Source organism: Mobula hypostoma, chromosome 16 (assembly GCF_963921235.1).
Source record: "Mobula hypostoma chromosome 16, sMobHyp1.1, whole genome shotgun sequence".
In the NCBI taxonomy this organism is placed as follows: domain Eukaryota; kingdom Metazoa; phylum Chordata; class Chondrichthyes; order Myliobatiformes; family Myliobatidae; genus Mobula; species Mobula hypostoma.
Genome location: NC_086112.1, coordinates 35,040,447 through 35,067,554, shown reverse-complemented (window position 1 = coordinate 35,067,554; position 27,108 = coordinate 35,040,447). Strand labels below are relative to the sequence as shown.

Genomic DNA, 27,108 nt, shown 5'->3' with positions numbered 1-27,108 from the left:
AGGTTCCTTCTTTCGCCATTTACCTCTTCCACCTACTGCCTCCCAGCTTTCTCTTCATCCCTTTCTCTCCCACACACCCGCCCTCTGCCTACTTACTTTCCCCTCACCGGTCTGACCTATCACCTCTGCCTACTTACTTTCCCCTCACCAGTCTGACCTATCACCTGCCAGTTTCCTCTCCCCTCACATTCTTATTCTTGCTTCTGCCCCCTTCGTTTCCAGTCTTGAAGGGTCCAGGCCCAAAACGCTCTCTGTTTATTACCCCCCACCAAAAGATGCTGCCTGACCTGCTGAGTTCCTCAAGCATTTTGCATGTGTTGCCCAGCATCAGCAGACCTACAAACTGAACTTTTTTCTGCCTTTCCTCCCACATGGACTTATTGAAAAATAACTTCCATTTGCACAGACAACTAAACAGACTAGTAACCAATATTTGTTTCATTCGATGAGAAATATTTTAAGAGGGTTAGAATTTAGCATCAGTTATCATAGACCAGAAAAATTCCTCCAACAATGGTTAAAGTAGGAGGGTGACACAGGAAACCAATCCGAGAACAGGGTATTCAAAAGGAGGGATAGGTTGGAAGATCAGGGCAGGGCCTTTAATCTGCTTATGGGCGGGGAGGAGAAGAAAGAGTAATACAGTTGCGCAAAGCTGAGGTCATCTGCAAAGATGTCTTGTGAACACATTGGTTACCCCTATAACTCAAAATACTCTGCCCCCTCCCCCAGCTGCCTATTACCTCCCTCATGGTTCCGCCTCCCATTGTGTTTTCCCCTATTTCTTCTTCACCTTTCCTGCCTATCATCTCCCTGCTTCCCCTCCCCCACCCCTTTATCTTTCCCCTTATTGGTTTTTCACCTGGAACCTACCAGCCTTCTCCTTCCCACCCTCCTTATAGGGCCTCTGTACCTTCCCTCTTTAGTCCTGCTGAAGGGTTCTAGCCTGAAACATTGATTGATCTTTTCCATGGATGTTGCCTGACCTGCTGAGTTCCTCCAGCGTATTGTGAGTGTTGCTTTTACCCCTATAACTCTTTCCATCTTCTGTCATCTTAACAAAATGTTGATTGGTTAATTGGTAATATAATTTACCTGAGTGGTGGAAGACCTTGTGTGATTAATAAGCATAGCTGAGAGAATATGCTGCACAAATATAAGTGGGGTAATGGTATTGAAGGATTGGCTGTAAAAGTCTGCATAGATCTGTTGGGCTGAATAGCTCCTGCAATATAAAGAAAATAGTGTGGGGGTGGGGGAGTGTTGATTGCATACTGATGTTTTGAATATTATGTGAACTGGTTTAAGCTAAAATTGGATATGTGCACCAATTATGCCCCCCCCCCGATTGCATACTTTTGTTTTGAATATTATGTGAACTGGTTTAAGCTAAAATTGGATATGTGCACCAATTATGCCCCCCCCCAACAAAAAATGTGCTCACTGCAGTATATATGCAGAGGCTACTAAGTATATTTATTTATCTGAGATACAGCATGGACTAGGCCAGGCCCTTCAAACCACATGGCCCAGTGATTTAACCCTAACCTAATCAAAGGATAATTTACAATGACCAATTAACTTACTGGTAGATCTTTGGACTGGAAGGACTGAAGCACACAGAGGAAACCCACACGGTCACAGGGATAATGTACAAATTCCTTACAGGACAGTGACAGGAGTTGAACCTGGGTTGCCAGTATTGTAAATATTGTTCTAACCCCTATGCTACTGTGCAGTGGCAGTATCAGTTCTGCAAAACTCATTTGCTCACCTGAACCCTGGGAATTATGTTGCCCGGAAGTGGGTCTTAAGGTTTGAGGCTGCAATGTTGTTTAATGGGAGCCAAATACTCTTAGAGAGCTTCAAGTGTCTGTTGTAGCATGTGGGTCCTGTTCAGTATGCATCTTCTCAGCTGATGTTATTGGGTTTCTTAATCACATATTGAGCATTCTAACATCCTCTACAATTCTCCTTATTCACATTAACTAATACATTAGAGGAAAGGTCTTCGGGTGCAGCCTGTGTGCAGTTTGCACATCCTGCCTGTGACAACATGGCCCGTCCCGTGTTTTCTCTCCCAGCCAAAACGCACATGCCAACAGATACTGTAGAATGCTGTTGTATTTTGTATATCAAAATGAATTTTAGTCACTGTATAATGCTTATGCCAGGACTCGTACACAAACACGCACCAACCTTGGAAACACTTATTTCTTAAAGCGCCTGTGAATTTTTCGGTATTTAACCATTTAAAGTCCCAATGACCCGCAATTTTCCGACGCTAATTACGTGGCCCATACTCAACGCACGAATTCAGCCTTTGAAAATATTTTCTGCAACCGCCAAGATAGAGGCGTGGAGATGCATATTGACTGCTTGCGGCGGGCTGAGGCGCCGTTTTGTTATTGATCGTGCTGAAGTAATTTAGCAGTAGGGCGCTGGCAGTCGCTGGAACGCGGCCCGAAAAATCCAGAACCTTCCGGAACAACTTGGAGCAAATGCAGGCCGCACCTCTCAGCGTAGGAGTCGCCGCACCCTCGCCCTCACTTCCTCACACTCAACCGGCGTTTGTGAGTAATAAAGCCGTCATCTGCAGGCTGTGAAGTGAAACCTCCTGTGGCCTGAAAGCATCCCCGAGTCTGGGGTTTACTGTTTTTATAATAGTTAAGGATGAATGCTGCTTTTTCTTGTCGCAGTTTTAACCCTCCGCATCCCCTCATTTGTTTCTACAGAACTCTTCATCCTCTGCTTTTTGAAATCGAATTTGTTTACAGTTACTCAGCGTTTCTGCCCTCTTGAGGTCACTAATGATACAGGAAGCTACCGCAGGCGATTTGAAGCGACAAGATTTTTTTTAGGGACTTGGGGTTATGAGAGCATCTAGTTTTCACCCCGGTCGTTTTGCGTTCGCGAGAATGCACTTGAGGTATTGTGTACGATATGCTTGTGGTCTTGGCTGAAAACGGATTTGCATGCCAGAGGGAGTGCAGTGGATAGTAACTAAACTGGTTCTAAGGTTTTTCTCTATGACGTGACAGTGCGAGACGAGGTCTGTAATTCTCTGGAGTTTATAACATTAAGAGATCTGATTGAAATTTGCAAGCTTTTATAGCGCCAGATTGGCTGAATGAAAAGAGGATGTTTCCCTTTACTGTCTAGAAATAGGGTATTACAGTCTCAGAATGAGGAATGAGAGTGCAAAAACTTACAACATTTTTTAAAAAGACTCAAAGGTTAATTTATTATCAATGTATGCAGGCAACACCATCAACACCCCCCCCCCAACCCCTTTCCCTTGCCCTGCATGAAACACAACAAGCACATTGGCCCCCAATTCCTTCTTCCCCCACACACAAGGCAACAACAATATAGGCCCTCAAATCCCTCTCCCCTGCACAAAAAACTAATAAAATTGCAACAAGAACATCAAACTTCAAACACCAAACCCCACTCCCCCCTGCACAAAAAAACGAGAAAGAAAGGGTAACAACACAATATAAAAACCATAATAGTCCAAATCCATTAATGCAGAAACTTGGTAACATCCTCCAACATCACTGAAAGAGAGAGACACACTGCTTGGTCACAGAGACCTACCCTCTGAGTACAGCCAGTCTCGTAGTTTCTTCACTTTGAGACTTGTGCCTGCTTCCTGGAATTTTCTCGGATTAATCACTCAATCGATTTCCAAACTGTAAATCACAGGCTCTAACACTTCCAGAAACACATTTAAGATGGGGGGGAAAAAAAGACATAAAAGAAGTGAAATAAACAGTTTTGTGGTCTATCCAGAAGATGTCGACCAAGGGAGCATTGTATGCATGTGCTATCTATCTCAAAAAGTATTGCTGGGACTCAAAGGCTTGGGTCATAGGGAGAGGCTAGCCAAGCTAGGACTATATTCATTCGAGCAACAAGACTGAAATGTGAACTTATAGTGGTGTATTGAAATAATGAGGGCCATAGAAAGGGTGAATATATTGTCTTTTTTCCCAGGAAAGTGGATGAGAAGGAAACAATTTAAATAGAATCTGAGGGGGTACCTTTTTCATACGGAGGATGGGGTATATTTGGAATGTGCCATCAGAGAAGTTGGTTTAGGCAGGTGCAATAACATTTGGACAGGTAGATGAATCTGAAAGGTTTAGAGGAGTGTGGCCAAACACAGGCAAATGAAACTCATTCAGCATGGATGAGTTGACCCAGAGAATCCATATCTGTGCTTTATTACTCTATGATAATGCAGGAAAATGGGATACATCAACCATGACTGTGATCAAAGATTGGTGTGGGAGAACTGGGATTGATATTGGCACCAGTATTGGAGAAGGAGGGAACTGTTCTGATGGGATAAGCTCCACTTGAATTATGCTGGGACTAGGGTCCTGGCGAATCACACAACTAGGGCTGTGGATAGGGCCTTTACTCTTAATAGTAGAGGGGTTGATATAACTGCTTGGAAAAGTGTGAAAAAATCAGGGAAGGTTATTGAAGTCTCCATAATAAAGAATAAGACAAAAAAAATTAGAAGGGATAGGAATTTAACTTCAGGGAACATGGAGACAAAATCAAAAGGAAAGATGGTGAATACAGGACTGATGGTGTGATATCTGAATACATGGTTTATACAAAATAAAATAAATAATCTTGTAGTACAAATAGAAATTTACAAGTAGGATGTGGCTATCACTGAGTTGTGGTTGAAAGAAGATCATAGCTAATAGTTAAACATTCAGTGATAACACATTATATTGAAAAGACAGGCAGTTAGTTGGGCAGAGGAGTGGGGTAGCATTGATGAAAAATCAAATCAAATCTTTAGAAAGAAGTGACATAGAATCAGATATGTAGAGTCCTTATTGGTAGAGCTGAGAAACCGTGAAAAGACCCTGACAGGAGTTCAACTGGTCGCCAGGATGTGTGGTAAGAATTACAATGGGAGACTGAAAGGAATAAGGTTACAATGGTCATAGGGGAATTTCAATTTGCAGGCAGATTGAGAAAACCAAGTTGATGATAGATCCCAAGAAAAAGAATTTGCAGAATGCCTACGGCAAGGATTTTTAGAGCATTGTTGCCGAGCCCACTAGGAAAAAGGCAATTCTAGATTAGATGTTGTGTAATGAGCCAGATTTGATTAGAGAGTTTAAGGCAAAAGAACCCTTAGGATGCAATGATCATAATATGATAGAACTTGTTTTGCAGTTTGAGAAGGAGAAGCTAGGGGTGAATGCCACCACCCAGGTTTCACCATATGTACTTTATACTTTATTGTCGCCAAACAATTGATACTAGAACCTACAATCATCACAGCGATATTTGATTCTGCGCTTCCCGCTCTCTGGATTACAAATCGATAGTAAATATTAAAAATTTAAATTATAAATCATAATTAGAAAAATGGAAAGTAAGGTAGTGCAAAAAAAACTGAGAGGCAGGTCCGAATATTTGGAGTGTACAGCTCAGATTCGGGTCAGGATCCGTTCAGCAGTCTTATCACAGTTGGAAAGGAGCTGTTCCCAAATCTGGCCGTACGAGTCTTCAGGCTCCTGAGCCTTCTCCCAGAGGGAAGAGGGATGAAAAGTGTGTTGGCTGGGTGGGTCGTGTCCTTGATTATCCTTGCAGCACTGCTCCGACAATGTGCTGTGTAAAGTGAGTCCAAGGACGGAAGATTGGTTTGTGTGATGTGCTGCGCCGTGTCCACGATCCTCTGCAGCTTCCTCTGGCCTCGGACAGGACAACTTCCATACCAGGTTGTGATGCACCCTAGAAGAATGCTTTCTACTGTGCATCTATAAAAATTAGTGAGGGTTTTAGTGGACAGGCCAAATTTCTTTAGTTTTCTCAGGAAATAAAGGCACTGGTGGCCCTTCTTGGCAGTGGACTCTGCTTGGTTGGACCAAGTCAGGTCATTTGTGATATTGACCCCGAGGAACTTAAAGCTTTTGACCTGTTTCACTTGCGCACCACTGATGTAAATTGGGTCGTGCGGTCCGCTACTCCTTCTGAAGTCACCAACCAATTCCTTCGTCTTGCTGACGTTGAGGGATAGGTTATTGTCTTCGCACCATGCCACCAGGTTCTTAATTTCCTCTCTGTACTCAATGAGGTACCAGTAACATTATACTGTTTAACTTGTGATGTAAATGAACCTTATTATTTGTTAATTTATTTGTGGTAATATTATGTGTTGTGTGTGAGTTACACATGTAACCGGGTGACCGTCAAATCCTATTTAGTATCGTTAAAAGTGTACTTGGGCATCCATCCGGGTAATGCTAGAATAGTTGTCTGTGCCTTTAAGGGAAATGGTGATGTCATTACGCACGCACGGGATACTGGGGAGACCATTTTGTTTCTGCTGAAGACGCTGGTGGGGCGTTGGAATTGACTTCCTCCCAGAGACTGGGCATGGCGAGGAAAGGTGAGCATTAATTGACAATATCCATGTGAATTCGTTTATGCTTGTTGGCGGATCGAGAATATTGGTAATTTGACATGTTTTACATGTGGATGCTTTAGATTTCCACGAGTGAAGAAATCGACGCTGGGTAGCGTGGCTTATACAAAGTTCCTCACTATCCAAGTAGGTCAGTCTTCCCGTAATTTAACTACCAGGCAACACCTTGTAAAAGTTGTGCCAAAGTTTACCTTTTGTCTAATTTTATTGTATCAGGACTGATTGTGCATGTAACTGCATAACGTGAATGTTTAGTCTCTGTTCGGAAGTTCAGTGCGTGTGTACGTCTTAGATGAGATGAATTCGCTTACATTTTTCGCTATTATGTATAAGATGCAGGGTGGGTGGAATTCTAATGTTTGTATTGTGTTCCTTCAGAATTGCCACTACCGTATCAGTACGGTATTAGTTCTGGTAATTTTATACTGCATATGCAATTCTGTCCATACACGAGGGTGTGGATCGAAAGTTAAACTGAGATTGTAACGGCAAGAACTGGTTGTAAATTCGTTCGTTTTGTTTTGCAACCCTCTTCTGGCACTTAAACATCTAAAACAGAAAGGAATTAAAACCCAAAAAAGTATTTGTTGTCCTGAGCGTGTACTTTTCCCCAGGCTACATGCATACTGTGTTATGCACCTTGGTCTGGAGGAATGTCATTCTATTTGGCAGTATCCATGTGCACAGTTGAAATGACAATACACTTGAACTTTAACTAAATCTGATGTCTACATATTACCTTTGAATAAAGGGAACTGCAGGTGCATGAAAGAGGAGCTGACCAAAGTTGATTTGAAGGAAATACTAACAGGGATGACAGATGAGCAGTAATAGCTGGAGTTTCTGGGTGTAATTCAGAAGATATTGCTGAGACTTTATAATGCATTAGTCAGACCACGTTTGAAGTATTGTGAACAGTTTTGGACTCCATATCTAAGAAAGAATGTACAGACATTAGAATGGGTCTAAAGGAGATTTATGAAAATTATACTGGGAATGAAATGGTTAATGTTTGAGGAGCGTTTGATGGCTCTGGGCCTGTACTCTCTTGAGTTTAGAATGAGGGGGATCTCATTGAAATGTACCGAATATTGAAAGGCCTAGATAGAGTGGATACGGAGAGGATATTTCCAATCGTGGGAGAGTCTAGGAGCAGAGGGCATTGCCCCAGAATAAAAGGGTAATTCTTTAGAACAGAGATGAAGAGAAATTTCTTTAGCCAGAGGATGGTGAATCTGTGGAATTCATTGCCACGGATGGCTGTGGAACCAAATCACTGGATATATTTAAAGCAAAGGTCGGTAAGTGCATCAGAGATTACAGGTAGGAGAATGTGGTTCAGAGGAAAAAAATGTCAGCCATGATTGAATGGTGGAGCTGTCTCAATGGACTGAGTGGCCAAATTCTGCCCCTATGTTTAATGGTCTTATCAATAGCACAATAGTTCTGATTTAATGTTTTTATAACACTAAATCCCCATCGTAAGGGGATACGGCACATTCGATTATGCCTTACAGGGTGTTCAGCTCGGGATATGCAAAACTATTCTCTCAACTTACATTTACCATTAAACTTTCTATCTTTTCACCATTTACTGATACTTTGATCAATTGCCTCAAAGTCTCTTTTGTGACTCAGTGATGGATTTTTTTCCTGATAAGGATCTTATGAAACACCCTGGAAAACTTTAAAGCAAGTGATTGATGATACTGAAATTTAAAAAAAATGTTTGGAGAAAACATTAAGTCAGAAAGTAACTATCTCATTATCTGCAGTGGATGTTTCAAGTCATGGCCTTCTATCAGAACAGTTCAGACAAAAGATCATTAACTAAATTATTAATTCCAGAAGCAAGGCACTCTGGTAAAATAGACCTCACTGGGCATCAAAAGAGCAAACATTGTAATAGTTGAGTTATTTCTCATGGAGCAGATTCAATGGGCTGAAAAGCCTAATTATGCTCCTTCTGTGTGTTTTGTGGTCTAGGAAGAGTGTTGTAATTAGAAGTCAATCATTTCAGCCCAAGGATATTATGACAGGTGCTCCTTGGAGCAATACCCTAATCCAAAACCACCATTACTACTGCATGAGATCAGAAGTGAAATGTTTGGTAATTGTGTGGTCTTCAATTCAATAGACAACTCAAATTGCAACAGTTCATGCTCGCATACCTGCAGACGTAGTTGATAATGCTATAGAAATATAATATTTGACAAGAAAACTAAATAATCTACTCCTGATGCTTCCATTATCAATTCCCATTAATAATCATGCGGTCACCATTGACCAGAAACCTATTGAACCAGCCACACAAATGTTGTGTCTGCAAGTGTTGATTGGACTTGGACTTGTACTGCAGTGACTCATTTTACCTAATGAATACTTCCAAAACTTCTTTCATTTCAAGATAACAAATGCTTAGCCCAAAATTCAATCAGACATTTTTTTAACATAGAACACAGTAACAGGCCCTTCCAGTCCAACAAGCCCAATCCACCCAATTGCACCAATGTGACCAGTTACTCTACTAATCTACATATCTTTGCAGGAAACTGGAACACCTAGAGGAAAGCCACACATTCAATGGAAGAACATACAAATTCTCTACAGGCAGTGATGGGAGTTGAACCCCAGCCACTGGTGCAGCAAGAGCATTATGCTAACAGCTATCCAATGTGATGTAATCTAATGCATGCTTTAGCCCTTCCTTCCATTTAAATATATTAACAGACTCATTATTAAATTCATAATTCTAGAGTTTTCAATATTTGTTCTTCCACAAAAATTCTAAATCCTGTGTAGTCTTCACCCTCCCCCAATGTAATACTGGCATTTTGTATGCAAGGGTCCAGACAAATACTTTCTCAACCTTCCAACTTTATACTCCTCTATCTGTTCATTTTCAAAAACGTTGCTTTATCGTAAAGGGTCCCATAGTTTATTTAGGGATACAATGCAGAACAGGCTCTTCTGGCCCAATGATCTGTACCACCCAGCAATCCATCTATTTAACACTGGCTTAATCACAGGACAATTTACAATGACCAATTAACTTACTAACCAAGTCGTCTTTGAACTGTGAGAGGAAACTGGAGCACCCGGAGGAAACCCACACAGTTCATGGTGTGAATGTACAAACTCCTTACAAACAGTGGCAGAACTTTACTCCGAACTCTGGAATGCCTTGAGCTGTAATATAATTGTGCTAACAGCGATGTTTATCCATTATGAAATTGGAAGCTTGATCAATAGATTCATTTTGGGGGAAAAAAACAAAATGGGATCAATTTGGTATTTTATTTGCACCTGGTACAACTAGATATACAGTATTGATTCCACAACTCCAAGTCATTTTCACTGCTTTGTCATGTTTACACCAAAATGGGAGCTGCCCTGGATCAACATACATTACTCATTGCTTCCACAGAGCGACAGCAGGATTTTCTCATAATCTCCCTTGGTTTCATCCTGTAGAGAAAAATGAAATGGAATGCATTCCTTTTTTATTCCAGCATTAATAAATACATGCTTGAGCATATTTGAAATCATTTTATACTCAAATCAGAAAACCAAGGTCATCTTAAAAAAAACAATATTATGACCAAGGATCAAAGATTATTACAAGTAAGATACATGGCTACGTGCAGATTTAATTTAAACTCGTATTTCATGAAATTTACTTGAACTTAAAATACTTGAATGAATACTTTATCCAATAAGATACTGTTTAAACTTCAATGTAATGCAAACTTTCTAGAAAAGGGGAAAAAGTTACTAGTGCTTCCTTTGTAAATATAAACCAAGAATAGTATTTTGTTACTTCTGACAAATATTCTGTTAAGTATGCTGCGCTCATTCCAAGGGCAATATTCTGAAGTTTAGTATTGAAAGTTCAGATATCCCAGCTGTTTATTAACCACATCTAACCAACAAAGCAAGTTCTTCAGACAAATTTGCATACAATCATACCTAAATATTTGAGGCTATAACCTCGGCTTTTAAATATTTAGAATTCTGAATGAAAGTAGCCTCAACATGGAGAAAGCACTATGGCAGCATTACAGTCAATATCTGTACAATTCTGAGCTACCTCTATGTCATATCAAATTCACAAGCTCATTAAGCTGGCGTATTTATTTATACAAGTCACTAACTAATGAACAGTTCAAGGCCACAGAATTTTGGAAAGCAGTGGCACAGTGATAGAGGTGCTTCCTCACAGCTGAAACCCAGGTTTAATCCTAACCACAGATGCTTTGTGGAATTTGTATGTTCATGACTTCATGGGTTCCTACGGGTGCTCTAGTTTCCTCCAACATTCCAAAGGCATGTGGATTGGCAGTTAATTGGCCATTAAATTTTACCCCAGCTGGGAATGTGGGAGAACATGAGACTAATGCAAGTGGCTACTGGGGTAGCATAGGCCTGATAAATTAATGAACCCATTTCTGCTGTACAACTAAATTTTATTAGCTACATGTTTGTGGATTCAAAGGATTCATGGAAGACCATCCTATACTCATATTTATCAATTACTAAGGCACCTCAGAAAGGAATTGGGTTTGCTAAATAGTTTGTCCTGCACATATTTTTGTTATTTAATTCTACGGTTAAGGACTTTATACCAATTTTTCCACAATGATCAAGATTATCAATTCTACACCTTTGTTCTTCCATCCTCGCAGACTAACTGCCACAGACACTGGGTTACAAAGTAAGTGGAATGTTCAGAATTGTAGACCAAACGCAAAAGTGAAAACTCATCTTACCTTGATGGCAGTGTTAAGGGTTTTTCCAAATTTAGCTTTGTATTCCACTTTAATATCCTTCAAATCCACTTCAGAACGGGAAACTACAATTCTGATCAAAGTATTATCATCTGTACCATAACCCTGAAAGTGCAAAAATAAGTTTTGGATTAATTTCCAAGGTGCTAGAAAGGCATGAATGTACATAGTTAAACACAGCACATCTTTTCCTCCACTCTTCTGTCAATCTCACTTTTCTGTATCAAATGTAGCCTGTCTTGCTATCCCACAAATTGGTTTCTTAATATTTGCATTGTATCTTTACTTACAAATCATTAATATGCAATAAAAGCAACAGGGTCCTAATACTGAATCCCAAACTTCATTTCTCTATGGTCTGCAAAAACAACTTAATATGTTTTGCACTGTGCTTAATGTAACCCACATTAGAGGACAATGCACACAGATGACTAATTTAGAGCACCTTCATTAGTCTGCAAGGATGACTAAGTTTCCAGTTGCCAGTCACTAATTCTCCATCAACTCTGATCTACATATGGCTTCCTACACTTTCATAAGCAGCATCTCAAAATTTTATTTCAGTGAAGTTACCTGTGCTATCAAACTGAATTCCAGGTAACACATTTGCATTAGATCTGGCCAGTTTTTCTGTTAGTTATTTTAAGTTATTCAATTTCTCTTCATTGACACTGCCTGATCTGATGGCCATTTCCTCCAACCTCAACAACACTTGCATTGTTGCTCCAGCTACCTCAATTAGTCCAACAACTGAATGACTTCATCAACCAAAGCAGATTTAACCTCACCTTAGAGGGTCACTGTCTAATCCATCCACCCCTTTTCATTTTATCTGCAGCTAAAGTTAACTTGTTCCTTTTGCCATTTCTGATGAAAGATGCTTGACCTGAAATCACAGTACATTCTACAAATGCTGTCTGACCTGATGAATGTTTCCAGCATCTTTTTTCAAAATTACCAGCATCTGCTGTCTGTCTGGTGATTTAGTTTTCCACCATAATGCTACAGCCCCTTTTAAGCTTATGGGCTTAATTTTTCTACTATACCTTTCAGTAATTTACCTGTTGCTTCTCAAACACTTGGCACACTCACCTTCATTGAAGCTTGCAACCTCTCAGCAAAGTAGGCTGGTCTATTGCCAATGCATTTTACTATGTACAAAAAAAAGTGACATTACTATAAAATTCAAGTTCCTTTTGATACAACAAATTTTGTTATAGAATTGGAATGCAGGCTTTAGGAACAGTGGTATTTCTATACTGGGAATCACCTCTAAATGCTTGTAAATACCACTTACTTTGGCAAATATCTAAAGGTTGAACAAACAGAAAACTGCTGCGGAAACTATGTGCATCAGGCAACATCTGTGGAGACAGGTGAATGGTCAACATTTCAGGTTGTGATCCTGTATCAGGACAGAGTATGTATAAAGTAGCAATGGTGAGAGGCAAAGCAGCTGCTGGCAGGTAGAAGCCTCCACTGTCCCCTGCCTGATTCCATCTATCCTTCATTCTCCTCTCCTTATTCCACCCATCACCTCCAGCTCCTGCACCTCACCAAAGTTCAATGTACATTTATTATCAAAGTATGTGTACTATTTACAACCTTGAGTTTCATCTCTTTACAGGTAGTAGGAAAACAAAGAAACCGAATAGAACCCATTAACAAAGAAGACCATCAAACACCCAATCTGCAGGGGGGAAAAAAACATGCAAACAATAAGAGTTCACAAATAACATTCAGAACTGAAGTTCACGAAAGTGAGTCCACAACCATGCAGCTAGTCATCACTGCAGCCCATCCAGGAGCCCATTAGTTGCAAGCCACAGCCTCAGTTCAGTGCAGAGACAAGTAAACCTCACCAAGCAATATGCTGAACATCAGCCCATCCCTCTCTTCTGGCCTCAACATCCTGACGTTTTCAATCTGGCCCAGTGCTTAAGTTGGCCAAATGTAGGAAGTTATATTGTTCCTTGCTCTCGGACTTGGGCCATGTTGCTTCAATATGCTCTTGGGCATGGCCCCTTACCACTTTAGACAATCTCAGTTCTGATACAGGGTCTTGACCCAAAATGTTAACTTCTCCTCTACAGATGCTGGGTGACTCACTGATTTCTTTATCCAGTTACTCCCTTCAGCAACCAATATCTGCAGTCTGGTGTCACCTCTCAAAATGGAATTTGGATAAGTCACCAAATTGATGAACCCAAATGTGATGTATGTTTAATCTGAGAATTGATTGTACAAAAAATTTCTAACTCCTGATGAAGCTAAGTAGATTTCCTCCTATCCACTTAATGTTGCTATTACATAATATTTTGCTGTGGTGAAGAACTGAACCTAGAGAAATTATTGTTTGCTGCCATCTTCCAAAAACCTTTCCACTCAGCAATAAAGGAAGATGTGAAGACTTAATTTCATACATTTCCTTAAAACATTTGATGGCTATTCAATTTATTAACTCTATGCTAGCTTTTATATTACCCATCCTACAGAGGTAGTACAAATAGCCTCAGTTCAGAAGTACTGCTTCAAACAGATTCACACTGATTGTCAAGGAAATAGACTGGCTTCCCAGCTTCAGTACTCAAATATTTTGCCTTTGAACTGATGTAAAATTTGTCAGTTCTTTGGTTCTGGATTATTATTAACCATTCTTAAGTTTGAGCCTTTTACACAAGTGCTATATTTAATGGGAATGCAGTGAATTTTCAGAATATTGAATTGTAGCACTACTTATCCCAAATGATACAAGTTCAATATTTTTGAATGCACTTCACATCAATGGAAGCAACTTTAATTGTTGGATAAGTTGTTTTTCAAACGTATGCTTGTGTAAAATTCTTGAAATAGAACGGAAGATTTCTCTCAGTACATTTTTCAACTTGCCCTTGATCACGGCCAACATCCTGAAGCTGAGCCCATTTGTCTGCATTTTAGTCTGACAGGAATCAGTCATTTCTGAAAGCAGAGACTTACATATGTTCATGCACCAAAATGTGATGTTCTAGCAAGGATAGGTAAATAAGTATAATTGTACATATCCAAACGCCTACTACTAGTCACACAAGAGTTGAACCCATTTTAACAATGTGATGCTTCCATTCTAAACATGATCATTAAAATCCACTTTGAATGTTAAGCACCACATCCAATTATCAGCAGCTGAACATCAGTTCTAAGTTGGCATTACTTCCATGAAGTGTTTGCTGAATACCGTTGGTGTTTGAGATTGTTGAGTGAATTAATAAAAAAAAATATGGTTTTGGCTCACTTTTGAAGAGTTTTTTATGAGTACCAACAAATAAACCATTGGTAAATCTAGAGGCACCGTCACTATAATGTAGTTAAATTTCACTTGGATAATATTTAAACTGATTAGCACAGCTTCTAGATTTACTTACCCAAAGATATTAGTAAAGTTTCTATGTCCCCTTTCAGCTCAAGATCCAAGGCCTTGCCCACATCATGTGGACTGTACTTTGTGTACCTCTCAAACACTAAGATGAAAAGACAGGACAGTGACTAGGTTTTCTCAATGATGCATGAATTTTTTTTTTAATTTATACAAATTTATAGCTCAGAATGTTGCTATATTTTAGTTTAAACACTTCAAAGTTCAAGTCTTGAGTATTTAATCCAATTATAAATTGGATGCAAAATACAATCTGGAAAATGTTTCAAACCCCTCTTATGTACTGGGGTCACTTCAGATACCAATGCATAATCAAGGGAAGTATGAAAGTCTTATTTAATCGTAGGATTAGTCAAACTGTTTATCCAAACAAATTCTCCAATACCAGTCTAGGAAGTTTCGAAGTAACAATAAGCAATCACATCAGAGCTATTTTATTTTGCATGCACTTTTTATCTTTCATGCAGTATTATGAAGGAATGTTCTTTTCCCCAAATTTGTAAGTTCCTACAAATTCAACTTCCTTTTCCTAAAAAAAAGCATTGCTGTCACTTTTTCTATCTGATATCATGTAAATTATACAGTGCTTTGTCTTGTGTTTACCATGATACACATGAAACACTGTGGGTGGTATCACACAAGAGCAAATCAAGATTTAAACAGCCTTTGTTCTTTGGTAAAAATCTAAATTAAGATGTCTTACGGAGGGAAAATAAATTAGCCTTGAGGAAATGGTGGAGCAGACGCAATGTGCCAAATAGCCTAATTCTACCCAAGTCTTCTGGTCTTAAACTTTAATGCTGAGGTAAATGAAGAATGAGAGATTTTCATTTTGGGCCATGAATTGTATAGAGTTAAATAAATTGGAACTTTCCTGCAATATGTCCAACTCTTATCACATCATAACTCAAGTAAATCAGTACAAGCCACAAATAAGGCATCTTGCACCACTTGAAATTTGAACACACGGATTTAAAACTTACTACTTAGTAACCCATTATTCATCAAACAGTGGTTACATAGTTGAGCCAGATATGTTAGTATGTTGATGTTTGATGTAATCTTACCAGTTTTTAGATGCTCAGTGTTCCTGCTTGACAGAAGTTTAACGAATGTGTCAATATCTGTCCCTTTCTGTTTTTCACCAGCTTCATACAAAGCCTGAACAAAGGACATAGTTTGGTCTTTCAGTTACTTCAGCAGTCTTAACCAAAATAGTTTGAATTTTGAGAAATGCATTCAACTTACCCTTGCATCATCATCAGCAAGATCATGATCCACTTCATTACTTTCATCTCTGGTTGACTGAGGTTTAAGGAGATTTTTATTTAGAAATACAGCATATTAACAGGCCCTTTCAGGCCAACAAGCCTGCACCACATAATTACACGCATGTGCCCAATTAACCTACTAACCCATATATCTTTAGAATGTGGGAGAAAACCAGAGCACTCAGAGGAACCGATGTGACTTTCTAGTTAGTGAGGCTTCTGCGCCACTAAAATTAAAATGCATAATTTAAGTCTTTATCAAATATAAAATTCCTTCCAAGAAAACAGAGTGTACATATAATTTAGTCATCTTGAAGTTTAAAAATCCTCAAAATAGCTGCAGAGGATCATAGCAAAGGTACAAGCAGCCCTTAAATAGTTAATGCACAACTGCTAGTAATTTAATGGGGCAAGAAATAACAATTATTTGTAATGAATTCATATTCACATCTTTTATGGGAAGGACAATACAGGTTAGAGGAACTTGGCTATAGTATCTTCATGTCAATTGTAACATTTACTTTGCTGTTCTAGTTGACAGTCAAGTCAGTTTGGTACTGTAATTATGCATCTTGTATTGGAAATGAGAGTAAATCTTTATTCCTTTCTAACCCCCTACCCCCATTACACACAAGTATCCCAAAGTGCCTGTGAACATAAGGAATACTCAACAGTCCAGCAAGAACTATGTTCAGGGGGAATTATGTTCAACCATTTTCTTAAAAGGCAGGGAATTCCAGGATCTTTTGAAGTTAGCTATATTTATACAATACGTTTGCTGTGCAATATAGATACTTAAAATAGACTAGGGCCAAGTACAAACTCCTGTTTATGATAATTCTTCCCACCCTATTTATAAATAAAAATTTTCCTGTGGACTTGAAAATTAAAATCACAGACTTGAAAACTATAAATCTGCAACATTAATTCAGTTAGCTCTAATGAAGCTACAAAAGACTTACAGTCAGACCACATCCTGACAGTAAAAACAAATGTTGGAAGCATTCTGATCAGGCAGTGTCAGGGGAGAGAAACAAAATGTTTTGTGGCATCAGAACTGGCAAAAGTGAGAAGACTCATTTCAAAAGATTCATCGTCCCTGATTGTTTCACTTCATCTCCACCAACCATTCCTCTCTCGTTCCATACTTCCCTTCCAACTATCAGAGAAGGAAAGAGTCCTTCTGCATGAAGCAGCATCTTGAATGTAGAGCACTGCATTTAGTACTGAATTAGGCCTCCTCTAGACTGGAGCATACAGACCTACATTGGGTGGCTGCTTTACAAAGCACCTTCATTTAATCCACATGTTGATTCTAAGTTTCTAGTTGCTCATCACTTTACTTGACTCGTGTTGCTCTATTGATAACCAGCATATTTACCAGCATCTCCCCCTCCCACTCGTTACATTAGAATCTTTGGCTTTAATATTGAGGTTTAAGCCGTTTTTAGGGAAACACTTCTCCTCCATGAATGTGGCTGCACCTTTGCGTCAATTTTGTTCCAACTCCCAGATTTTGAAAATTACCTCAACAGCTTTTGTTTATGCCTCACAGATTACCCGTCCATTCTCTGCACAATTTTAAATCCATTTTCTCCCTTTAGTTCTAATGGTGAGTCCTTGACTCCGAATTTCAATTCTCACCACAGATGATGCTCAATGTAATTTTTGTATTTCCATCATCTGGGAGTTTTATTTCAAGATCCTAATTATCATTCCCCTTGATAACATTTCATGAACTTCGTCATAAACTAAAATGAGCACCGCTCAATAGCACTTGTGAAAGACACATCCTTTTATTGATGGGGTGGCAGTGTGGAGCCTGTGGAACACACGTGAAGCCATAGTAGCAGGGACTGGACAGGTGTATGAGCAGCTGGTGCATATCACAAATCCCTGTTATGCAACCACTGACACCAGGCAGACAACTTCTGAAGATATTGATATGGCTGGGGTCACCCATCTTGTAAAGACACTGCCCGAAAGAAGGTAATGACAAACACTCCTATAGAAAAAATTGCCAAGAAAAATCATGGCCATGGAGACCAAGACTGCCCATGTCATATGACACAGCCCATAATGATGATGATTATACTACTGAAAATTGAGAGAAGCCAGATCCCATTTGCTTTACCTTTGGGCAAAGATGTAGTAATGTTTACTGATGACTATAGTACTGTTTCATTTCATTTGGAACTTCTCAGCATTTGAAGCTATTAATGCAGGAAGACCCACAAATTTCAGGCAAGATCAAAGTTTAACCCATTACTAGGCAGCTCTCCATAAACACTGAGTATGGCAATCATCATTAACTTAAATAGAACAGTCAAAAATATGAGGGATGATTGATAAGTTTGTGGCCTAAGGTAGAAGGAGTCAATTTTAGAAAACCTAACACATTTATTTTCAGCATAGTCCCCTCCTACATGTACACAGTTCAGTGGTCATGGAGCATACGGATCCATTCTTTGTAGAAGTGGCCCAAAGCAGGGGTGATTGATAAGTTCGTGGCCTAAGGTAGAAGGAGCTGAGTTATTAACTCAATCTTTCTGCATTATCATTCCAAGAGTTGAACTGCACGTGCATATAACGAGAGCATCTTGGACCTCCAGGTGGTCCACAGCAGGGGTGATTGATAAGTTTGTGGCCTTAGGTAGAAGGAGATGAGTTATACAGCTCTTGTTACATGCACGTGCAGTTCAACTCTTTGAGTGAAAATGCAGAAATTTTGAAGTTAGTAACATCTCCTTCTACTTTAGGCCTTGAACCTATCAATGACCCCTGCTGTGAACCACTTCTGGAGGTCCAAGATGCCGACTTCTACAAAGAAGGGATCCGAATGCTCCACGACCACTGGACTAAGTGTGTAAATGTAGGAAAAATAAATGTGCTAGGTTTTCTAAAATTGACCCCCTCTACCTTAGCCCACAAACTTATCAATCACCCCTCGTACTCTGGTTTCAAGGGGATCAAAGGCCAGGTATCATGTGGCAATGACTTGCAGCTTAATTCAAGTCTTGCATTATCTACAAGAAACCAGGAGCACTGTGGAATACTCTCTACCTTCAGGGATGAATGCAGCTTGACAACTTAAAATAGTGCTTTATTGTTAACTCATATAGTTTCATATTCAGTCCTCTCACCACAGTACAGTTGATATTCCAACAACACTTGTACATCAAGGACCAGAGAAATAGGACACATGGGACCACGAGCTTCATTTTCCCCAAAGAGCAAAGTGAATTTATTATCAAACTATGTGTACATCACCATAAACTGTCTTGAAATTTATTTGTTGCAGGCGTTCACAGTAGAACAGAGGCATAAATGAATCTATGTAAACCTACACACAAAGACTGACAAACAATCAAAGTGTAAAAGAAGACAAACTTCAAATAAAAAATAAAAATAAGGGTACAATGCTGAGAACAGGAGATGGAGAGTCCTTGAAAGTGTATCCATTGGTTGCAGAATCCATTCAGACTTGACTGAAGTTATCCATGCTCGTTCAGGAGCCTGATGGTAGCAACTGTACCTGAATTTGGTGGTGCAGGTCACATATCATCCAGACTTAGAAATATGAACATTATCCATTGCAATCAAGTCCAAACAACAGACTCTTCTGCCTTCAGCTAAATAAGATACACTAGTTGTTCAAGACAATTCATTATATCTCAGGGAAATCTTAGATAGCGTTGAGAAATACCCTCATCATGTCAATGAGGTAAAGTTTTTTTTTGCCTTGCTTAAAGTTGGACAGTTAATTATTGCTTTCTTATTTGTTGAATACAATCCAAAATACAAAATACAGAAGCATTGAAAGGACATTTGAACAAAGTAAAATGTAGTTTGCAGTACCTCAAGTAGCATGAGCAAAGCTTTTTGAAATGCTCCAGATGTATCACCTTTTATGTTTTCTGCCAGATCTTTCTTAAATTCTGGGAAAAAAGTTGTTGAAAATTTAAATGAAGTTCCATTCCCCAACATCCTAAAATGTCCCCCAAGCACACAATATCAAATGCATTACCTTCTTTGTAGGCTTTAATCAAGTCATTTTTCTCCTTGTTTCCCCTGGTTACAAGTATTTCCACCAATGTACCTTCATCAGTACCTAGACCCTATCAATACAAAAAGTTGAAAATTAATAACACCTGCATAGTTTGAAGGATTGGATCAAAGATGGATTGTGTTTCCAAATTGCAAGGCTCATCTCAGCAAATGCCACAAATAAAATCTTATTCCATGATTTAATTGGTAGTAATCTCATTCGTTTTCTCCTGACTGCCCTCACATATTCTATCATTAAATTTACTAATTTCTTAATCTGTATGAAGTTCAATTCACTCTGATCTATATGAAGTTCAATTCACTCTGATCTATATTTGCCAAGAATTTCCTCTACTCTGTAAAAATAAATTGTTCCTTTACCAACAAACTTTCAACTGTTAAAAGATTAAAATACAGAATTGATGGCCATAATGTATTGGTAATTTTTAACCATTCCACTAAATGGGCAAGATGCTTGAGTGAAAGGGCACAGACTGTGTTAAACTTCAGGTCCCACTCCCTCCTCCCCCACTAAGATAAGTTAATGGACACATTTAATGTGCCTCTTTAATAGTGCTAAAATTTAGTTTCCCATTTCAGTTTTACCCAGTGTTCAAATGAAAGGCCAGAAAAGCAAAGTACTGTAAACGCCACAGAAAGTTGTACAAAGAAACAGGATTTAGTTTAAGTATGCACATCCTGGGAAAGCCACTAACAGTACACTTAGTCAGTGAAAGAAATAGAGTTTTGTGCAAAGCTGATTAGGAGGCTCTGAGGATATCCCAAATAGGGGGAAAATAGTGTCCATCTTTCATATGGATTGCCAATGGAAGCTTTTGAGCAAAGGTCATTGCATGGGTATCCTAAAAAAGTGGAAAAACTGGCTAGTAAAATCAAGAATATTTTTTTTATTGACCTCACCAGTATATTGTCCATTAGCTGCAAGAAGTTTCAATATAAAGATTAAGGATTTTTCTTTACTGAAAAAAGGATCAAATACAGTTATTGAAATGATTACCTTCATAGCAGAATGCATCTGATGTGCATCATACTGAGCTGGAGTCTTCAGCAGATCAAGAGCCACTGTCTCCAGCTTCTTGGACAGATTTCTCTTAATGACATCTTTGAGTCGCTGGCAGGATATAAAAAAATTCAGATTATCAGTCTCTATGTAAAAATCATATAATAAAATCAAGGAATTAATTCTGGTTTGTGCACTTCACCCCAACAAGACCAGCTTAAGGAATAACTGACCTTTCCAACAGCCTGTTGATAAGCTGCTGCTATTTGTTGCCGTTGACAATTAGTTCGTGTTGTCAAAATGTCTATGATTGTATCTTCATCCACACCTTAAAATCAGCATGCAATGACAGTCAAAGAAATCCATAATTTAGAAGACAAGGGAAGATTCTAATCAAAATGACTGATGAAATTCCACAAGTTAGTACCAAGACACCACAAGGTTTTTTTGGAAAAATTTCAATCTTTGTTTGAAAAATTAATACAAACATTTCAGAAGATTTGGTTTACAGCTATGGCTGGTGGAATTTGACTCTGATAAGTGTGAGGCTGATGTACCTTGGGAAGACAAACAAGGTTTAAATAAACATTGAATGGCAGGTCCTTAGGGAGGACCAAGGAACAGAAGGACCTTGGTGCAGAAGAATTCTGGTCACTATACTACAGGAAGGATGTGGTTGCACTGCATTTTCTTAAAGAGAAGCAGCTGGATAGACTGGGTATGTTTTCCTTGCAATAAGTGCAGCTGAGGGAGAACATGAGACAAGCATGCAAAATTCAGAACATAGTCATGAAGATAGTAGAAAACCTACCCTATTATAGATATCTAATACCAGAAGACATAGATGTCGGACAAGGTTAAGAGCTAGCTTTGGAGACAATCTGAACATATCACCAAGGGTATTGGAATGAGGAAAGGGAAGTAGAGGCAGGTACTCTCAACGTGTAAATACTATTGGGACTAGTAACCAAATCATTAAGATACCCAAGGTTATGAACCAAAACTAGTAGCCTGGATTAGAATTAATGAATTAATGGTTACCATGGAAATGGTGGGCCAAAGGGCCTGTTTCTGTGCTGCATGACTCTGGGGTCGAGGAAGTTTTGTGATTGAGCTTGTGACAAATGAACTTAGTTATTTCTGCATTTAAATCAGTACCAAGTTGCAAAATACAGTCAATAAACCATTGGAAGAATGACTGAATTTATATCAGTTCAAGGAACCAGTAATTCCCTAAGATAACATATTAAAATCAAGCCAGATTAAAGATTAAAAATCTGCTTACCTTTTGCTTCGAGTGCATTATTTATTGCAGTTGCATCAGCATTTGGGTCAAAACCAGGAAATGGTCTAACGGTTGCTCCATCAAGGGAAGAAGGCTACGTTTGGGTAGGTGGAAGAAAATATCACAGTAGTGATACATCTCTACAGTTAATGTATTGTCTTCTATACAGCGGGTGAAAGATGTGGACATTTTACTTCATCGCATATTTATAGATCACCTAGTGTTGCTTGATCTGTACATCTTTGTTGGTCAAAAGATTTTCTTAAACTTATTAACGATCTGGATGTCCTAATCACAACTCACATCATTAGAGGTATCATTCTCAAACATATCAATGAGATTGAAAAATTACAGAGAAAATTTACAAAGATAATGTCAGGACTAGGACCTGAATTTTAGGGAAAGGTTGAATAGGTTAGGGCTATTTTCCCTGGGGTGCAGGAGAATGAGACTTGTTAGAGGTATCCAAAATCATGCGGGGTATAGATAGGGTAACTTCATGCGGATTTTTTCCACTGAGGTTGGGTGAGAGGTCATTGGTGAAAGGTGAAATACTTAAGGGAAAACTCAGGGGTAACTTCTTCACTCAGAGATCAGTGAGAGTGTGGAACGACCTGCCAGTGGAAGTGATTGATGCAGAGTTGATTGCAATATAGAAGAGAAATTTGGATAAGTACTTGGATGGAAGGAGTATGGAGTAGGATCCAGGTGTGGGTCAATCGGATGAGGCAGAATAACAGTTTGGTATGGACTGTACTCTATGTTATCTGTGAATGTGGCGTGGTAACATTATTAACATTTAATAAATCAGTGGAAGTCTGTTGAATAATGGTCTGCTTTAGTAATGTAATTCATTCATAGAAATATTTCCAAACATACTAACAATAGCTTCTCAATTATATTTGAATCCTTATCATTACAAGGAAAGGAAACACAACCTATGAGATATTCTCATAATTAATTGATTTTGTCAACTATCTTGACAATGCAATGCCATTATTAGAAAAATCGAACCTTTGTTCACAAGTTGTCAAAGGTAATCCAAAAATATTGAATAACTACTATTCCAATAGTCATAAAGATCATGTAAGCAGATTTACATTGTTTTGGATTTCTTGATTGTCATCACAAAGCAGCATAAAGTCTGAAAATTACTTTGAAATTTATATTTACAAGTTCAATTCAATAGGAATTGATGCACAGAACGGTTAAGTGGATAATGCTGCTGAAAGGGACTTTTTCCAATGATAATCTGGACTGTAACAATGAATTCCACAGATTTGCCACCGTCTGGCTAAAGAAATTCCTTCTCCTCTCTGTTCTAAAGGGACATTCTTGAATTCTGAGGCTGTGCGTTCTGGTCCTAAACTCTCCTGACGATTGGAAACATCCTCTCTACATCCAATCTATCTAGGCCTTTCAATATTTGATATAACTAATGAGATCCTCCCTCATGCCTCTAAAGTGAAAGTTGGTAGTTTGTTGATTAGTAAACATGTCAAAGGTTACAAGGAGAAGACGGGAGAATGGGATTGAGAGAGAAAATAAATCCGCCATGATTGAGTGGTGGAGCAGACTCAATGGATTACATGGCCTAATTCTGTTCTTGTGGCTTTTGGTCTTATGCAAGGGCAAACACACTGGTGATATGTCATGCAGATGCTATACCTTTATGGCACATTTATGGCAATAATCAATGAAATAATTGAACCAAAATGAATAAATCTATTCTTATTAGCAGAGCATTGAACATGCATATATGTTTACAAAAATTACACAACTATAGCAAAGTTTATTGAGACTTCTCTATAAAGTGAAGCTGAATGCACTTCACAAAATCAAGTAATAGAGTCATAGAAAAGTACAGCACAGAAACAGTCACTTTGACTCATCTAGTCCATGCCAAACCATTTAAATTGCCTACTCCCATCAACCTGTGTCTGGACCACAGCCCTCCACACTTCTACTTCTCTATAAAGTGAAGCTGAATGCACTTCACAAAATCAAGTAATAGAGTCATAGAAAAGTACAGCACAGAAACAGTCACTTTGACTCATCTAGTCCATGCCAAACCATTTAAATTGCCTACTCCCATCAACCTGTGTCTGGACTACAGCCCTCCACACTTCTACCATCCATGTACTATCCAAACTTCTCTTAAATGTTGAAATCATGCTTGCATTTACCACTTGCTCTGGCAGCTTGTTCCACTCTCACAACCCTCTGAGTGAAGAAGTTTCCCCTCATGTTCCCCTAATCTTCTCACCTTTTCCCCTTAATCTATGACCTCTAGTTGTAGTCCCACACAACCTCAGTGGAAAAAGCCTGCTTGCATTTACCATATCTATACCCTTCATAATTTGGTATACCTCTATGAAATCTCCCTTCAATCTTCGATGTTCCATGGAATAAAGTCCTAACTATTCAATCTTTCCTTATAGCTCAGGACCTCCAGTTCTGGCAACATCCTTGTAAATTTTCTCTGTAATATTCCAGCCTTATTTACATCTGTTGTGTAGGTAGGTGACCAAGACTGCACACAATTCTCTAAATTAGGCCTCACCAACATCTTATACAACTTCAACATAACATCCTATCTCTTGTTCTCAATACTTTGATTTATGAAGATCCAATGGCCAAAGGCTTTTTTTAATTCGCTACCCCAAAAACTAAAGGAGAAAATCTTCCTATCAAAAATGTAAACAACAGGAATTCTGCAGATGCTGGAAATTCAAGCAACGTAACTGTTTTTAATAACCATCTGTGCAAAGAGCAAGACTGGGAATTATAAATGCTTACGTGAGGGCGATATTTGATATTCAGGAGGAGTTGACTGATAACGTTTGTTGTCATTTTATGTTAGTTTCCTGTTGAAGATAAAACAGATTATTAGATTTTTTTTTGAAAAGCATCTTAGAAACAATTGTAATTATACAATTTAAGAAATGGTGTTTGTTAGCTGAATGCTCTATCAAAATATTATTTTAGCTCATTACTTTTCCAGACAATTGTAGAGGTTTGAAAGTCAGATTTTTTTTCCTTTTTAGTACACTGATGTTCAATACTTTGACTAGAATTTTACTTATAATTCACCAGGAAAATTCATGTTAATTATGGCAGGTTTAGTGTATTAGTAAGTCTTCCTCTATAAAAGGCTAATATTCAGTCACCTTAAAGTATCTCTAGCTGAGAAGGAGGCAAAAAATATAAATCAGTCCATGCCACCCATATCAGTCTGAACTATATAGATTAAAATTTCTCAAACTACTGTATTTACTTAAGCTTTAGTAACAGAACAAAAACACTTCTTGAACAGTAGTTAGATTTTATTCCATTACAGGCCAAAAAACAGAGCCAAAAAGCTTCCTTGGGAGATTATAAAATTCTAATCCAGGATAAAGATTGTGGGGGAAAAAAGAAGACCATTTTTTATTGCACATTGAAGAATTAGAATTAGCAGAACATATTGCAAAAAAGAGTCAGCTGAAATGTTTGTAAATATAATTGCTTGTGATAATCTGTTGAATATGAACAATGTAATAGTATTTGCAATTTGAATGCATAGAAAGCTTAGAATTTGAATTTGTTTAAACAGTTATGACTTCAAAATCATATCTCTCGCCATATGAAAGCACTGTTAAACGTAATGTTATGCATTGTAGGAAGCAAAGCACCACACCCATTGAGCAAGATTTCAGAGGCTGATGTGAGCAATGAAAAAAAGGAAAAAGGGTGCAAAGGTTATAGATTACAACTATAACCATCAGACTGAAGGACAGGAGTGGATTTCCACACATCCCACCTCCCAAACAGCTTATAAAAAGGCTAAAAGAGTCTAGTCCAGCATTAAAAAAGAACTAGTTGAACCTATCAAGAATACTAACAAACTGAGACAACTTATTTCTCATTAAAGCCCATGGGTTTGGTGCTTCAACAGGACAAAATACAAATTGCAGTTTGGTGTCCATATTTTTTTGTCTGTATCTTCCTAAATTTCATGGACATCACTGATCAAGTCCAGTGTTTTCCCAGCTGTTGACCTTGAGAAGGGATTCAACCACCGCAGTCTGATCAGACACCACTGCTGTCAGGTGTAAGCAGGTTCATAATTCTGTCAATGGACCAGTGAGAAAAAACAAAGCATCTCCAAGTCATGGAGAGTGATATATTTCAACATTAATTCCAGAACTACATTTCTAAAGAGAACATGCACAAGCTCCAAATAAATCATTTGATTCAATATTCTAAATACAATTGTCTTTAGCCCAATCAAACAGACAATTGACATTATGTAACCTCTTGTCCCAAATACGAGGTAAAATGTATAAACTGACAACATCTATGTAAGGACGCATTTTAGAGCAAAACTCAAGTTGTGCAGAATGGGTTAACATTCCAGACAGTTCCTCCTGCCAAGATACTTGCCTCATAACATTCCTCTCAAAGGCTGGTAACTTTATGATCATTGTCACGTCAAATGTTTCAAAGTTTCTCAAACAACTAGTAACTCACTTTACCAGAATAAACTTAAAACCATATCATACAGAATGTGTTGAAATTAGAAACAGACTCGTTGAAATAGTCTTACACTACAAAGTGAGCACAAATCAAAGATGTAAGTATTGTTCAGCAGAAGTTTACATTTCTACAGAACGTAATCGCTTTTATTAATAGTTAATCAGAACAAATATTAAAAGTAAACTAAACTTACCAACTGTAAACCTTAGCTGCTACTAACAGTCCCACAGACTACTCCTAGTCAGTTGTATGACCGTGAATTTATATCCTTGCCACTCCCAATGAGGTCATCTGTGGCTGG

General features: G+C 38.5%; 3 protein-coding genes across 7 annotated transcripts in view; 1 reads left to right on the top strand and 2 right to left on the bottom strand.

The window, feature by feature from the left end:
• Window positions 1-2,720, bottom strand: part of mfsd3 (major facilitator superfamily domain containing 3) — a 76,787-nt gene extending 74,067 nt beyond the window's left edge. The window contains exon 1 of one of the 2 annotated variants that reach the window (XM_063068747.1): window positions 2,200-2,720. The gene's annotated coding sequence lies outside the window, so the exon portion shown is untranslated. Of the gene's footprint in view, window positions 1-1,774; window positions 1,948-2,199 lie in introns of those variants that run through there. The other variant, XM_063068748.1, reaches the window with a different exon arrangement.
• The window catches only part of LOC134357328 (ninein), a 113,725-nt gene continuing 89,071 nt past the window's right edge, over window positions 2,455-27,108 (top strand). For 2 of the 4 annotated variants that reach the window (XM_063068744.1, XM_063068742.1), the window contains exon 1: window positions 2,455-2,573. The gene's annotated coding sequence lies outside the window, so the exon portion shown is untranslated. Of the gene's footprint in view, window positions 2,574-2,798; window positions 2,930-6,307; window positions 6,594-27,108 lie in introns of those variants that run through there. The other 2 variants (XM_063068741.1, XM_063068743.1) reach the window with 2 other exon arrangements.
• Window positions 9,747-27,089, bottom strand: anxa1a (annexin A1a). The gene is made up of 13 exons (XM_063068739.1): window positions 27,001-27,089; window positions 25,089-25,156; window positions 22,290-22,383; window positions 21,238-21,332; window positions 21,002-21,115; window positions 19,964-20,054; window positions 19,795-19,874; window positions 15,914-15,970; window positions 15,733-15,826; window positions 14,655-14,750; window positions 12,343-12,401; window positions 11,233-11,355; window positions 9,747-9,931 (listed from the first exon to the last, which is right to left on the bottom strand). Exons 2-13 carry the CDS (start codon window positions 25,140-25,142, stop codon window positions 9,872-9,874), a joined length of 1,017 nt encoding a protein of 338 aa, XP_062924809.1. The 5' UTR covers window positions 25,143-25,156; window positions 27,001-27,089; the 3' UTR covers window positions 9,747-9,871.

Coding starts and splice junctions, on each gene's coding strand:
- anxa1a (XM_063068739.1), bottom strand. CDS start 25,142: ATGACAACAAACGTTATCAGTCAACTCCTCCTGAATATCAAATATCGC. Junction 22,384..25,088: donor ATATCAAATATCGCCCTCAC/GTAAGCATTTAT, acceptor ACCCAAACGTAG/CCTTCTTCCCTTGATGGAGC. Junction 12,402..14,654: donor AACTTTACTAATATCTTTGG/GTAAGTAAATCT, acceptor TTTTGTACATAG/TAAAATGCATTGGCAATAGA.